This window comes from Colletotrichum fructicola (assembly GCF_000319635.2).
Source record: "Colletotrichum fructicola Nara gc5 chromosome Unknown KSG_Nara_v1_contig08, whole genome shotgun sequence".
NCBI classification, from domain to species: domain Eukaryota; kingdom Fungi; phylum Ascomycota; class Sordariomycetes; order Glomerellales; family Glomerellaceae; genus Colletotrichum; species Colletotrichum fructicola.
Window position 1 is genome coordinate 968,640 of NW_027094058.1, and position 12,351 is coordinate 980,990.

At 51.6% G+C, this 12,351-nt stretch overlaps 5 protein-coding genes across 5 annotated transcripts; 2 read left to right on the plus strand and 3 right to left on the minus strand.

The window, feature by feature from the left end:
• Positions 1 to 730: 730 nt before the first annotated feature.
• Positions 731 to 1,771, plus strand: hxnR-2 (Nicotinate catabolism cluster-specific transcription factor; the record flags this gene model as incomplete). Its single annotated transcript, XM_066152905.1, has 5 exons — positions 731 to 931; positions 1,025 to 1,288; positions 1,353 to 1,494; positions 1,559 to 1,623; positions 1,694 to 1,771. 5 exons carry the CDS (start codon positions 731 to 733, stop codon positions 1,769 to 1,771), a joined length of 750 nt encoding a protein of 249 aa, XP_066007752.1.
• A 221-nt stretch (positions 1,772 to 1,992) lies between these two features.
• On the plus strand, positions 1,993 to 2,355 carry CGGC5_v013309 (uncharacterized protein; the record flags this gene model as incomplete). The annotated part of the gene is made up of 2 exons (XM_066152906.1): positions 1,993 to 2,230; positions 2,285 to 2,355. The coding sequence occupies 2 exons, from the start codon at positions 1,993 to 1,995 to the stop codon at positions 2,353 to 2,355; spliced, it is 309 nt and encodes a 102-aa protein (XP_066007580.1).
• A 94-nt stretch (positions 2,356 to 2,449) lies between these two features.
• CGGC5_v013310 (uncharacterized protein) lies at positions 2,450 to 3,247 on the minus strand (the record flags this gene model as incomplete). Its single annotated transcript, XM_032021707.1, has 1 exon — positions 2,450 to 3,247. The coding sequence occupies one exon, from the start codon at positions 3,245 to 3,247 to the stop codon at positions 2,450 to 2,452; it is 798 nt and encodes a 265-aa protein (XP_031881334.1).
• A 535-nt stretch (positions 3,248 to 3,782) lies between these two features.
• bacC (Dihydroanticapsin 7-dehydrogenase) lies at positions 3,783 to 5,459 on the minus strand (the record flags this gene model as incomplete). The annotated part of the gene is made up of 3 exons (XM_066152907.1): positions 3,783 to 4,198; positions 4,594 to 5,059; positions 5,115 to 5,459. The coding sequence occupies 3 exons, from the start codon at positions 5,457 to 5,459 to the stop codon at positions 3,783 to 3,785; spliced, it is 1,227 nt and encodes a 408-aa protein (XP_066007734.1).
• Positions 5,460 to 6,374: 915 nt separating this feature from the next.
• On the minus strand, positions 6,375 to 8,546 carry lacZ-0 (Beta-galactosidase; the record flags this gene model as incomplete). Its single annotated transcript, XM_032021710.1, has 6 exons — positions 6,375 to 6,675; positions 6,729 to 7,003; positions 7,056 to 7,241; positions 7,300 to 7,709; positions 7,765 to 7,949; positions 8,008 to 8,546. The coding sequence occupies 6 exons, from the start codon at positions 8,544 to 8,546 to the stop codon at positions 6,375 to 6,377; spliced, it is 1,896 nt and encodes a 631-aa protein (XP_031881329.1).
• Positions 8,547 to 12,351: the final 3,805 nt, after the last annotated feature.

Here is a 12,351-nt window from a genome sequence, read left to right on the forward strand (position 1 = left end):
AGCTCCAGGCATCGGAACTATTAGCCAGCCAGTACAATCGATTAATACGCAGCTACGCCCTGATTGGCCAGACGCCATGGCACTCGATAGGTTGGACATTCCAACGTGGTCACCAACAAAATGGTGTTTCCCATTTTCAGACGCCCACTCTTGGATAGGAGTTGAGCCATGGCAGAGCATGGCAGCTGACCATGTTTTGCTGGATGACTTCGTCTGTCCTAGTCAATCATATTCAACGGGCGACGGCACCGAGCTTCCCTCAATACCGGAAGTATCTACTACTGCGTCGGAACAATCGCCCGCCGACGTACAGACTGTATGTGAGAAAGAAGGTACAAGTCAAACGCCTTCCGATCCAACGCCAATCCGGGAAGCCCAAAGACCCAATTACACCAACCACACCGAGCTGTCTGCCACATTTGCGGAAGTTCTTGGTAGTCCGTCTGCTCTGGCACGGGACTACTCCAATCAAAACAGCAGCACACATGGCCAACAGCCCAAATCAAATGACTTCGTGACAACCGGATTAGAAAATCTTTCTCGAATAGCAGGTCTGTCCGCAAACAAAGCCAGTAGACCGGAAGAGGATTGGCACCTCGAAGACTACGACCATGTTCCCACACTGCCTAAAAGAGTCTACGAAACAATTAACCGCAATTTTGAGATGCTCAATACAGATAGTGGACTTTGCAGGAAGTTCACGGACAAGCAGCTACCACCGATAACAACCATGAATGCATTCATCCAATCGTACTTCGAACACTACAGCCATGTCTTTCCAATGATTCACCAGCCAACCTTCGATACCGCGAATGTTCATTGGGTTCTCATTCTTGCAGTTGCCGCCATAGGGTGCGGTTTCTCGCAACTAGGAAACACCTGTACAACATTTATCTTGCAAGAATTTCTCCGCCGGTCGGTCAGCCTATGTGTAAGTCGCTTTTTCTTTCTTTTTCTTTTCTTTTAAGGAGTTACCGGGTCTATCTCTATCAAGGACTCTATGTTGATAGGTCAATCCCTTCAGATTGAGCTTGAACCAAACCCGACCCCAGATTTGGAGCTTCATATTGCTCAGTCTGCATTATTCAGTCAAGTCGGCTTAATGTTCTCTGGCAACATGTCTTTTGCGGAGCATGCGCAAAGGAACATGTCTCTCGTACCGACCCTTTGCAAGAGAGCCAATTATTTCGTCGAACATCATCCAAATCACGTTACATCTGGGGGTGGGGAGAGCTGGAAATGGTGGATTCAAGCAGAAAGTAGAAAGCGCCTTGTTCATCTTGCATGGGTAAGCACATTAGCCAATCCTTTCATAAAGCACCGGGGCTTACCGAACTCACCGACTAAATCAGGTTTTGGATTGTCAACTTGTCTCCTTTTTCGATCTCGCCCAAACAATACCGTTAGACATGTTGCAGCTATCCATGCCGTCACATGATGAGCTATGGGCAGCCACCACGACTGATCAGTGGTCTATACTCTACTCAGAATATGGTAAGGGCGCATCCAAAAGCAAACTATCCATTCGGACTCTTGTTGCTAATTTGTACACGCACAGTCTCCAAGGAATCGAGGTCACTTAGACATGAACTGGACATTCTCTACCAACAGAAAGAAACACCGGTAGGCATCACGAATCTCAACCTATTACTTCTGACCCTCGGCGTATACCGCGATGCACCTAACCAGCAAGCCGCAATCCAACATCTCGATATTCTTCGGCCGGCTCAAGGCATCGGGTCACCTTCTGATACCTTCAAATCACTCATAAACCAACACTACCATGCTCTCAGCCTCTTATCGCATTTTCCGCTGAGGCAGCTCAATTCATTCTCTGGGTGGCGAATAAGCCCGACCGTAAGGCAAACAGTGGACCGCAAGCTATCTATCTGGTTAGAAGAGAATGAGGGTAAGGCCAGGATTGTCGTGTATCACGCCACCAAGCTACTCAGCTGGCTCCGAGATCATCCGACCAACAGCCATCATGAGCCCATGGCTCTTCTAACCGGAACACTTGCGCTGTGGATGTTCACAGCTCTAGGCAAGCATAACAAGCCCGACTCGTCGTCCCGATCTCTACTGCAGTCTAGCCCCGCATCAGATGAGACTCCGAGGTTTGTAACTCTTAGACTCGACAAAGAGATTCAAGAACAGATGCTTGTGAAATGGACCTCAGGAGATCGAGGTATGAGGCCCTATATGGGGGGTGTTGGATCCCTGATCGAGCAAGGTGCGTCGAGGCGACTGGTCCAAGAAAGCCAACGCATTTTCTCATCGCAGACAGGGTGGTCTTTGAGCATTGCTATAGGCATGGTGGTACGGGCACAGTACAAGAACAATAGACGGGGAACATAGGCGCCATTTTGAAGACGCGATGTAAATTACACCGACTACAAGAGATGCTAAGCTGAATGTGTTCGCTTGATAAAGCCGTAGAAAGAGCCACCCTTTAGTCACTTTCTCCTTTCTCAACCACGCGGTTTTCTTTTCCAACGATTCCGAACGACTTATCCGCCGTCAAAGAGATAGGAAGGTCAGAAAACAGCGTGGCGTGTTGGCTTTCGTCATTAATAAAGGCGACGGCCGCTTCGCGAGTTGGAAACCAATACTGCTCCATCAGCTCCGTAGACGACCAATCGGTCTCGGCAAAAGGGGTGCCTTTGAAGAACGTAACGAGATCGGAAGGCGTAACGGGTCGGTTAGCCACATATCGCAACAAGTGGCTTCCAGCCCCAATCTTCTTGATCTTTGCAATACGGCTTGCCAAGCTTTCTTCGCTCAGTGCTTGAGTGCCATTCCTAGCGAGGAAGACTTGCAAGATGGTAGCCGTGCTTCCTCGCTTCTCAAACCCAGCCGGATCGAACGTGATTTCCTCGACAGCTTTGCTGAGAACTCCGACTTGCGATGCCTCATCGGCGAATTTGTGACTGCCTGCGGATGCCTTGTACTCCGGGGCTTGGAAAGACTGGTACAGGTCATCAAGAGATGTCCATTCTAGTGTGGAAGCCATGTCCCAAGGAGGGTGACCGCCATTAGGCAGCTTGTCGATGGGCTCGTGCGGAATGGCGATAACCTGAGTGTACTTTCGAAGGATGGGCACGGCGGCCGCGATTTGGGTCGTCATCGCCGCGTGTACGCCCACGTACTCTTGCAAAAACTTGGAATCTTCCCACCCTGGGATCTTGCGGCCGGCAATAGTCATTTTAATCAACCCGTTCGGCTTGCTGGGTGAACTGAGGTTTGCCATTTTCGAAGTTTGGTGTTGGGTTGTTCTGAGTTGGGTGATATGCTCGGTGTCGAGGAATAGGCTTGCAAGGTAGTTATGGTTAGACGACTGATTGACTTCGAAGGTAAACTAAACTTATAGTGCCAGTTCTTCTGTCAATTAAGACGCCATGCACGGTCGATCTTCCGCAACTTGCCCACTCCCCCACGAGCGGCAGCCGGAAGCCCCGGGACGGGACGGGATCCGTGGGGTATGGGGTATAATGCGGGGCGTGGGGCCGATGCTGTTTTAGCTTCGGCACTGCACTCCGGCATGTGTGCTTGTAATTACTTAAGCGGCCAGTGATCTCGGAAAGTGAAGCTGCATTCTGATACATGACTAAGAAAGCTCGTCTTTGGTCAGTTGTCGCAACTCTTCCTCCGCCTTGTTGACCTCGTCCCAGCCGTAGTACCCATCCGACTTCTCCCGCGGGATCCCCTCAGCCAGTTCGTGCCAGAAATGAACCCTGTCCGGAAACCAAAGCTTTGCCATCTTGCAGACCTCAAGAATGTAAGGCTCAGCTGGAGCTGTGAGCCACCCGCTGAACCTTGGAGCTGAATCGAAGGAAATAGTTGTTGCATCGATCTGCGTCAACTGGCATGCGGGGTATTTCGCCGACGAGGAAGCTCAAGTTGTAATTGGTACCGAAGTGGGACCCAGACTCCGTCGCTATGTCCAGGACCCTCCCTTCCGGATGGCGACTGTCGTCGTCGTAGACGTCTTCGTATTTGAGAATGGTACTGCGTATGAGAAATCCGTACTTCTCGATATTGCTATCAGTCGCTTCTAATCGAGGATAGATATCAAATCCGCAGCCGAACCCCATTGTTACTGACGTCGCCTCACGTTTGGCGACTTGCTGGAAGATGTGAATGATTCTGATTGCATTGATCAAACAGTCCGTGGAGGTCTGGGTACCTATCATTTCGAGCCCTGCATGTGACCATCAAATTACCTCGCCTGATGACGGCATTATTTGTTGTTAACTAGTGGTTACGCAGTACGTTTTGGTGCTATAGTTCAAGTCTAAGCATGAAAAATAGGTTCGATTGGTCCAGGTTAAATTGACAGCTACGTTGTCTAACGACTTATTTGCTGGTTTCTATCTCACTCTCACATTGGATTAGGTTCATATGTGATTATTCAAAGCATATTAGGCACATTTTAATTCCCCCCTCACTGGTGGGCCTCCTGCATGGGAGTCACTTCTATCGCTAGATAACGTCGCACTTCGTATCTGGCTGGCTGAACACTGCAGCAACGCTTATTCTAATCACCACATAGCATTCAGACCCAGAGACCTTCTCCGTCTTTTTTCCAGAACATACGTCCACTTTTCCCTCCATCCAGCCTGATCATTTGACCGTTTGTGGATGCTGACCATCTGTGACTTGCAAGAATCAGACACTGTCTGGCGACATCTTCGGCATCTACGGGTCTCTTCGAAGCCACCGTTGCCTCCGACTCAATCCACTTAGTAGACCCTGTCTTGTCGTCCGCACATTCATTGCGAAACATAGGCGTGTCAACAGCCCCCGGGCAAATAGCGTTCACTCTCACTCCTGGGTTGATTCTCACGGCGTCGGGGGCTAGAGATAACATAAGCCCATATTGAACGGCTGACTTGCTGGAGGCGTAGTCCGGATTGCCTGGCACAACCATGATACCCGCCTCAGAACCAATGATGATAAGCGAGAAGTTCTGATCGCTATTCAAGTGAACGAGGCTCGAGCCATCTGCACGTGGAATATGGCTGAGCCAAGCTTTCGCAGTGATAAATGTGCCGGTGACGTTCTGCGCATCAGTGATCAGCTTCTGCCGCAAGACTGTGCGGCGCTGGTACACTTACAACATCCAGAGTCTTTCTGAATTGTTCAGCGGACATTTCTGTGATTGATGCATGATGTTTGACGAAACTCAGATCAAGCGCGGCAGCGCATACGCATACTGTTGGCCATGATCCGAAACGCATTGCGACGGCTGACCAGGCGGAGAAGACGGATCTCTCGTCTGTTGTATCGCACTCCATCGGTAAAAGATTGTCGTGCTGCCTTTTTAGTCTTGAATCATCGATGTCGATCGCAGCGACGAAGCAGCCAGCCTTCAAGAACGCCTCGACGATGACTTGGCCGATTTGACCTCCAGCGCCGGTCACTACAACGATAGTCCCTTCGAGATCGAGTCCAAGATCCATTGTGAAGACAAATGTAAGCTGAAACTTTGCAGTTCCGATATATTGTGAATTGGGACAGAGAGCAGAAGGTAAAAGTGAGTTGTTGAGGTTATAAAGACACTATCAAGATAAGATCCAGGCTGCAGGATGCGGGGGATGTCACGTGTTGGAAACATGATCGGCAGCAAAAGTGTGTAGTCATTATCAACGCAAAAAAGAGTACATGAAGACAAGATTGAATAGGTGATGACTTGTGCTGTGGCAGATAATTCATTGCGTCCTGGCACCGTAAATACAATGGGTTGATGGCAAAATTAGTCTCCAAGACTCGTCACTATTGATCTGCGACCGGCAAAAGAATACACAAAATTCCCATGCAACAGTCTACAAAATGTAGCCGCGGTCTACATTGTAATTCACAATATCAATACACATGACAACGGTGCCAGACCGCGTCATTCTATCCTAGTATCTATGATAATATGCATGAAACAACAGCAACCCCCAATCATGCACCTCCGACCAGCAGATCCTCTATTCCCTGGATGTTATCACCCGGGATGTGTGTTCAGATGCTACTCGGCCATACAAGTAATCTCGCGCTCACCCATGCTCATGAGATCTCCCTATGCTTTTTTTAATGTCGATCACTTACCAAAGGAACCGGCTCGATGGAAGCGGCTGATGCAACCGCGGGGACAGACGACGTCGGCAAAAGTCTAAAGGGACGGCAACAGAAAGGGAGAACGAGAGTAAATCGGTCGTTTCGTTAATCATTAAATGGTCAAGACGATTGTACGAATCTAATCTGACCATTGTCCGCGATCGGACTGTTCATTAAAAACCCGCCTTAGCATTACTGTTCCCAAACCAATGAAAGATAGAAAGTGTGTGTGCATGTGTCGGAATCGGATCAACTGTGCATGGTTCTGTTCCTTACATGGTGCCGTTGACGGCGCCCTTGCGGGCGTTGGCGGCGTCGAAGAGGCCTTGGATGTCCACCTGCCACTGCGCGAGGTCGGGGCGGAGGACGCGGCGGTCGTAGGTGACCAGGCCGTTGACTTCACCCTCGACATCGCTGGTCTGGGTCCAGACGCCGCCGCTGCAGGCGAACATCTCGACCTGCTCGCGGAACTCGCGGAAGAGGACGCGCGCGCGGTAGTTGTATGCCTCGAGACTCTCGTTGATCTCGTACGTGCCGTTGATGGTGTCGATCGCCTGTTGGACGTTCCAGAGACTGCGCACATTGTTAGCTTGGAATCCTGGGGCTTATTCAAGAGGAGGACATACTGCTCAATGGAAACGTTGTGACCGATTCCACCGAACTCTCCCTGGAAACCGATGCGCGACTTATCATACGGAGACGAAGCCAACGAGTAGAAAGGAGTTCCGCATTGAGGGTTGGCGTAGTGGTGGTTGTCCGAGAAGTCACCGAAGCCGTGGTCATACCAACCGCTGTTGGCGTTGATCAGTCTGGTGGGGTCAATGTCACGAACAATTTCGGTAAGCTTGTCCTCAGGGTGAGGAGCGTTCCTGAGCTGGCCCCAGCCCTCATTGTAGATGGTCTGCGGTAACATGTTAGTGCGGGGAGGGTTTAGATGAAGCGACCGGACGCACCCAAGTGACAATGCTGGTGTAGCTCTTGTGCTCCTCAATCATGAGCTGCAGCTGGCGCTCAAACTCGGCTTGCTGCTCAGCGTTGGGCAGACGCGCAGAGTTGGCAGTCAAGCTCGGCATGTCCTGGATGACGAGCAAACCGATCTCGTCGCAGGCGCGGTAGAACAGATCCGGCTCAATCTTGATCTACAGGTTGTTAGCATTGGTCACCGGGGTCACTGAGCTTTGACAGGGCTCTGCTCACATGCTTGCGAACCATGTTCATGCCGAGGTTCTTCAAGACCTTCAGGTCATAGACCATGGCCTCGTAGGTAGGGGGCGTGTGGAGTCCATCAGGCCAGTATCCTTGGTCGAGGGTGCCGAACATGAAGATGAACTCGCCATTCAAAAGGGGTCGTTTGATGCCCTCAACGATACCAGTTGAAATGGTTCGGAATCCAGTGTAGCTGTGGACCACGTCGCTCTCGCCCAGCCTGACGGTCAGGTTGTACAAGTTGGGGGTCGATGGCGACCAGACCTTTGGCTGAGACACTTGGAAAGTGAACTCCTCGTCGGAACCTCCTGTTCCCTCTCCAATGGTGTTTCCATCCTTGTCCAGAACGGCAATCTGAACCTCAGAAGATGAGCTGGAAGAGCTGTGAACAGTGACAGTTACTGCGCGAAAGGTCAGCAATGTCGCATTTTGACTTGTGCTTTGGGTGTTACTCACCATTGCCATTGTGGTCGGCAGCGAGATCCAACTTCGTGATGTGGTTGGTGGGCGCGCTCTCCAACCAGACAGTCTGCCAAATGCCGGAGCAGGCTCGGTAAAAGATATGCGACGGGGTTCTAGTCTGCTTGCCAATCGGAATAACGTAGCCATCCATGTCCGTCGGGTCATGGACGAACACCAACCTTCACGTCCTGTGTTAGCAATCAATTGGACCAAGAAAGAGAAGCCATTGGCACTCACAAGGTGTTTTCTTCGCCTTGGTTGATGTACTGCGTCGCATCAACTGTGTAGCGGAAGTATCCTCCACGGTGGAAGCCGGCCCTTTGTCCATTGATGAAAACGGTCGCCTCGTAGTCAACGGCCTCGAAGTTGAGCAGGACAGACTGGTTGCCCCAGTTGTTGGGGACCTGGAACTTCGTCGCGAACCACATGTGCGTGACGTCGAGCTCCTGGATACCGGAGATGGCGCTCTCAATGCATGACGGGATCAACACCTCCCGGTCGAGAGTGCTGCCCGACGGCGGGTGGTTGACATCGGCGGCTCCGGCCGCGGCCTGGTAGGTCCAGATTCCGTTGAGGTTGAGCCACTTGTCGCGGCGAAGCTGCGGGCGCGGGTGATCCGGCCACGGGCTCGTTCCGACCTGGCTCGTCCAGTCCGTGTCTAGGGGTGGCGTCTGCAGCTTGTAGGGCTCCGCGGGCGTGTCAGACTGTGCGTTGGTGGTGACTGAGAGGGTCAGCGCCGCCAACGCGGACGAGAGGATTGTCCGTGAGAGATGCATGTTGGCACGACCGAAGGATGAGGTCGCAGGTTGCTGCAGGTCTCGGTCCCAAAAAGCCGTTCGACGAGGAGGAAGAGCACAGCTGGAGGAAGAAAGGTAAAAAAGAACGAAAGCAAGATGCAGCAGCAGCAGTGAACAAGAGGGGTCCCAGCGTAAAGGGGGAAGCTCCTTCTATACCTGCGCGGAGAAATCCTAATATTTTTAACTTTTTCCCAATGTCGGGACGAGCGTTGACGTTCAACTGACTTATATTTGTTCCAGGGGAAGCCCGTTTTACAAAGGTGCGGCAGGTCGCATAGCCTCTGCACATCAAATTCCCCACACTCGACTTGGCCGGACATCTCGGCATTGAGTCAAGCTGGATTGGCGTCTGACTGTGAGAAACGAGGCAAACGTTTCCAAAGTTCCGTTCCTCCTCGTCCTTCCTCTGCTCCTCTGCCGGGGTCTGGTTGACTGTAGTGTAGTGACGTGCCATGTAATGTTGCGTGCTCGACCGCCAGCCGATGCTGCAAGCTGCGGGTTCCCCGCACAAGAGAAAATTGGCGGTCGCAATTGTTCACTTTCCCATGTCTTGGCCGCGGCCTTGGCCGTGGAGAAGGGAGGGGGAGGATGAGGAGGGGGAAAGGCGGCCTGCCTTAGTGCTACGACGCCGTGTTGGTCGCGCAGATTGGTGGATTGCATGTGAGTAACGGACATCTAAATAAGCACCAAGCACTCTTCCGCTTCTTCGTGCGATATCACTCGTTGCAACCAAGCAGCACGTGGAGTCGTTCGATGGACGCACAAGGGAGCTGCATGATGCGGTCATCTGGGAGAGAGGGGGTTGTGAATGGTAGGCCACCCGACCTAGGCCGATCTGTCTGTTCTACGAGAAGAAGCCCGTAAGCTTGGGATAGTCGGGCTGACATCTGGCTGCGACCTTGACGGAAAGGGGAATTGAGAGGCGGCAAGTGTTGACCATCTTGAGTTCGCGGCTTCGTGCTGGGGCGGTCTCTTTTCCCATAACCTAAAAGGTTCCCGGCCAATATTAACAGGGCGCAGCCACAGACAGAAATATCTGGGCCGTAATTATGATGCGCTGTTGGGATGAAGGAATGATCGACAGGTCCTTTGGCTAGGGTGAACCGTAACGCTACACGCGCCCGGTTTTTTGACAACGCCAACTGTCACCGCCGGATTGAAAAAGCAACATAGACTGTCAAGGTTCATAGAATCCTTCCCCCATCATTCCTCGCCTCCATTTCGCTTCCATGTAGGTCATCGGGCATCTCCACAGAGAACGGCAGTACTCCAGCCAAGAGTCTTGTCCCTCCTGGCCGTTCATGATGCGGGGAAGCGGCAGATTCACCGAGCCTACCCGACTGGCTCTTGTGTCTTTTCTCGTCGCGGGAGGGGCTGAACCTTGTTTTAATCCCCCGACCGTGCATGCGGGGATAGCTGCTCTAGATCGACGGAAATGCCTTATTTCCTTTTACCGGCAGGGCCAGAATGGCTTGGGCCTTTGCAACGGCCATTCACCTGATCATGAGTCTTCCTAAGCGATCCAATAACCACATCCAGAGGAAAACGATCATCGCGATCCGGTGTACTTGTGGACTTCACGTGGATGTATGTCTCGTGGGATGTCTTGCCTGTATGTCTCGCTTTTCTTTCGTTCCTGGAATCGCCGACATGATTCCTGGCGGGAAGGGCGATGAAAGGACCGAGGTGCATGACTCTGGCAAACCTTCACAAATGAAATGCCTGCACTGGACAAGGTCATGGGCTGATTCAACTGCTCCCACTGCAACCTCAGATCCCCGCTCCATGCTGCTCCGAACCAGTTTGCTTGACATGTCATTATTGTCATTTTATAACTGCAGTGCAGGCGTAGTACGGACGAACGCGTGAGGTCGCAATTAAGTCCATCGATTGATCGCACTTCGAAATCGAAGGCAATTGTAGAAATAAACAGTTTGCACCAGATGATCAGTCAATGTCATGACACATTGCGACATCTATTGCGAAAAAGGCTGCCAAGCCAAACGACTCTCATACTTTGACTTGACCTATTTGTATCAGTGCGCGTGGATCTTTCAGCGACCGCCGCCACCATCGTCAAAATTCTCCCGAAAACCTAGCTGGCGAAGCCTTCGCATCTGTCAAGATCTTCGAGAACATACCAGCCTGTTTCCTCTCATTCAGGCAGGGCGAAGCGTAGCGCGGAACAAGTGGGATATTGCGGACCAAACAATGCAAGGGCCGCTACTTGGACGCGACTTCGTCTGTTGATGTAAGTTCGCGTCAGACTTGGGGCTGCAAACAAAATCTTGTTGCCTCCTGTTTGACTCGTTTCTCAGGAGGAACTCGGTTCAGCCAATGACGGGGCTCAATTACCTGTTGCTCGCTGAGTCTTCCTTCGAATATTCTTCCTCGGTGTTAGTTCGTCTGAAGATCGCCTCGAAACGGCTGTGTGAGGTGCATAAGTCTGTTCTAGCTGAAAGTTTCGGGTGCCTGCGACCGGAAACAATTGGCTGAGGACATGATTCGAGATGGAGGGCGGTCTGAAGACTGCATAGGGGTCACCTTGCGTGCTGGTGAAACGGGAACTCTGCTGAAATTCCACGTGAGACGAAGTTGCTGTCCTCCGCAGTTTAGCTGCAGCGGCAGTGGCCAACGGACTTCTCTGAACCTGACCCTCTACGCTTTTCCGGCCCGATAGAGATGTGGAACCGAGTCGCTGATCCGATCTCTCTTGCGGCTGAGCGCGAAAGCAGGGCTCGCACTAACCTAATTAGCCCATTGGTTTCGATCCCCCAGCCTGCATTGTAAGAGGCAACAAGGACATGGCCGCGGAGATGACATCTCGGAAGATTTTACATGACAGCGAGGCTCTTCTCCGTCGATGATGACATTCTGTTTGTCAGGGATTGCTAGACATCATCGCAACTCCTGCAGTGAAGTTCGACGGGCTTTGTTCCGTGAGAGTCAGAGAGATTCAGCGACTTCGGAGTGAGTTCATGCCCACATACACGCGACATCTTGGCCGTTTGAAAGACCCAATTGGAAATCAGAATCTTTCGAGAATATCCGCAGCTAGTTGAACGAAACAGGCTTTGCTTGAGTCGGTGTGTTCAGACGTTCACAGTCACTGTTGCGGCAATAGTGAGAAGATTCGCTGTCTCCCCAAACCCTAAAACGTGTTCAAGATGTTCGGTCAACTGCCGGTAGCACCAAGGCTCATCGGACTTGTCCAGACTTGACGTCACTAGACGATTAGTAATTGCTGAGCAAAAGAACTTTTGAGTTTGTCTTCAACACCTAGGCGACTGAGTAATAATGCTGTTTCTTTCAAGGTTGGAGGTGCAGCATATTGATGGGACAGCTGTGATGAGCGAAACCATAAACCGCGCGCCATGTGATACTCAGACGAACTCCTTGTCATAATATTACTTTTCAGCTGTATTCATCTCTCTCATCAACTATCCCGATCATGCTTACTCTCAATCTCGCGTTGTTGTATGTTGCACGACCACACTCTCTAATTGGACAGAAAGATCTTATCAATCAGGAAGCCCACACTGGAGGAGGGGCATCCGGAGATTGCGGCTGTAATCGATCACCACAGAACCCACTCCGGACCGGGGCAAAAATAGAGTTGTCCCATTCGGAGCGGAGTTGACTGCCCATTCTGGCAGCTCTGAGCCCCGAATTGCCCACCGGGCCAACATTACTTGGATGGCAATGTCGCAGTCTCATGCACCGCAACTGCGCAGCTTCGGAGGATGCAACCAGCCAAGCTCTCAATACGAGGTCGGCTTCCGCA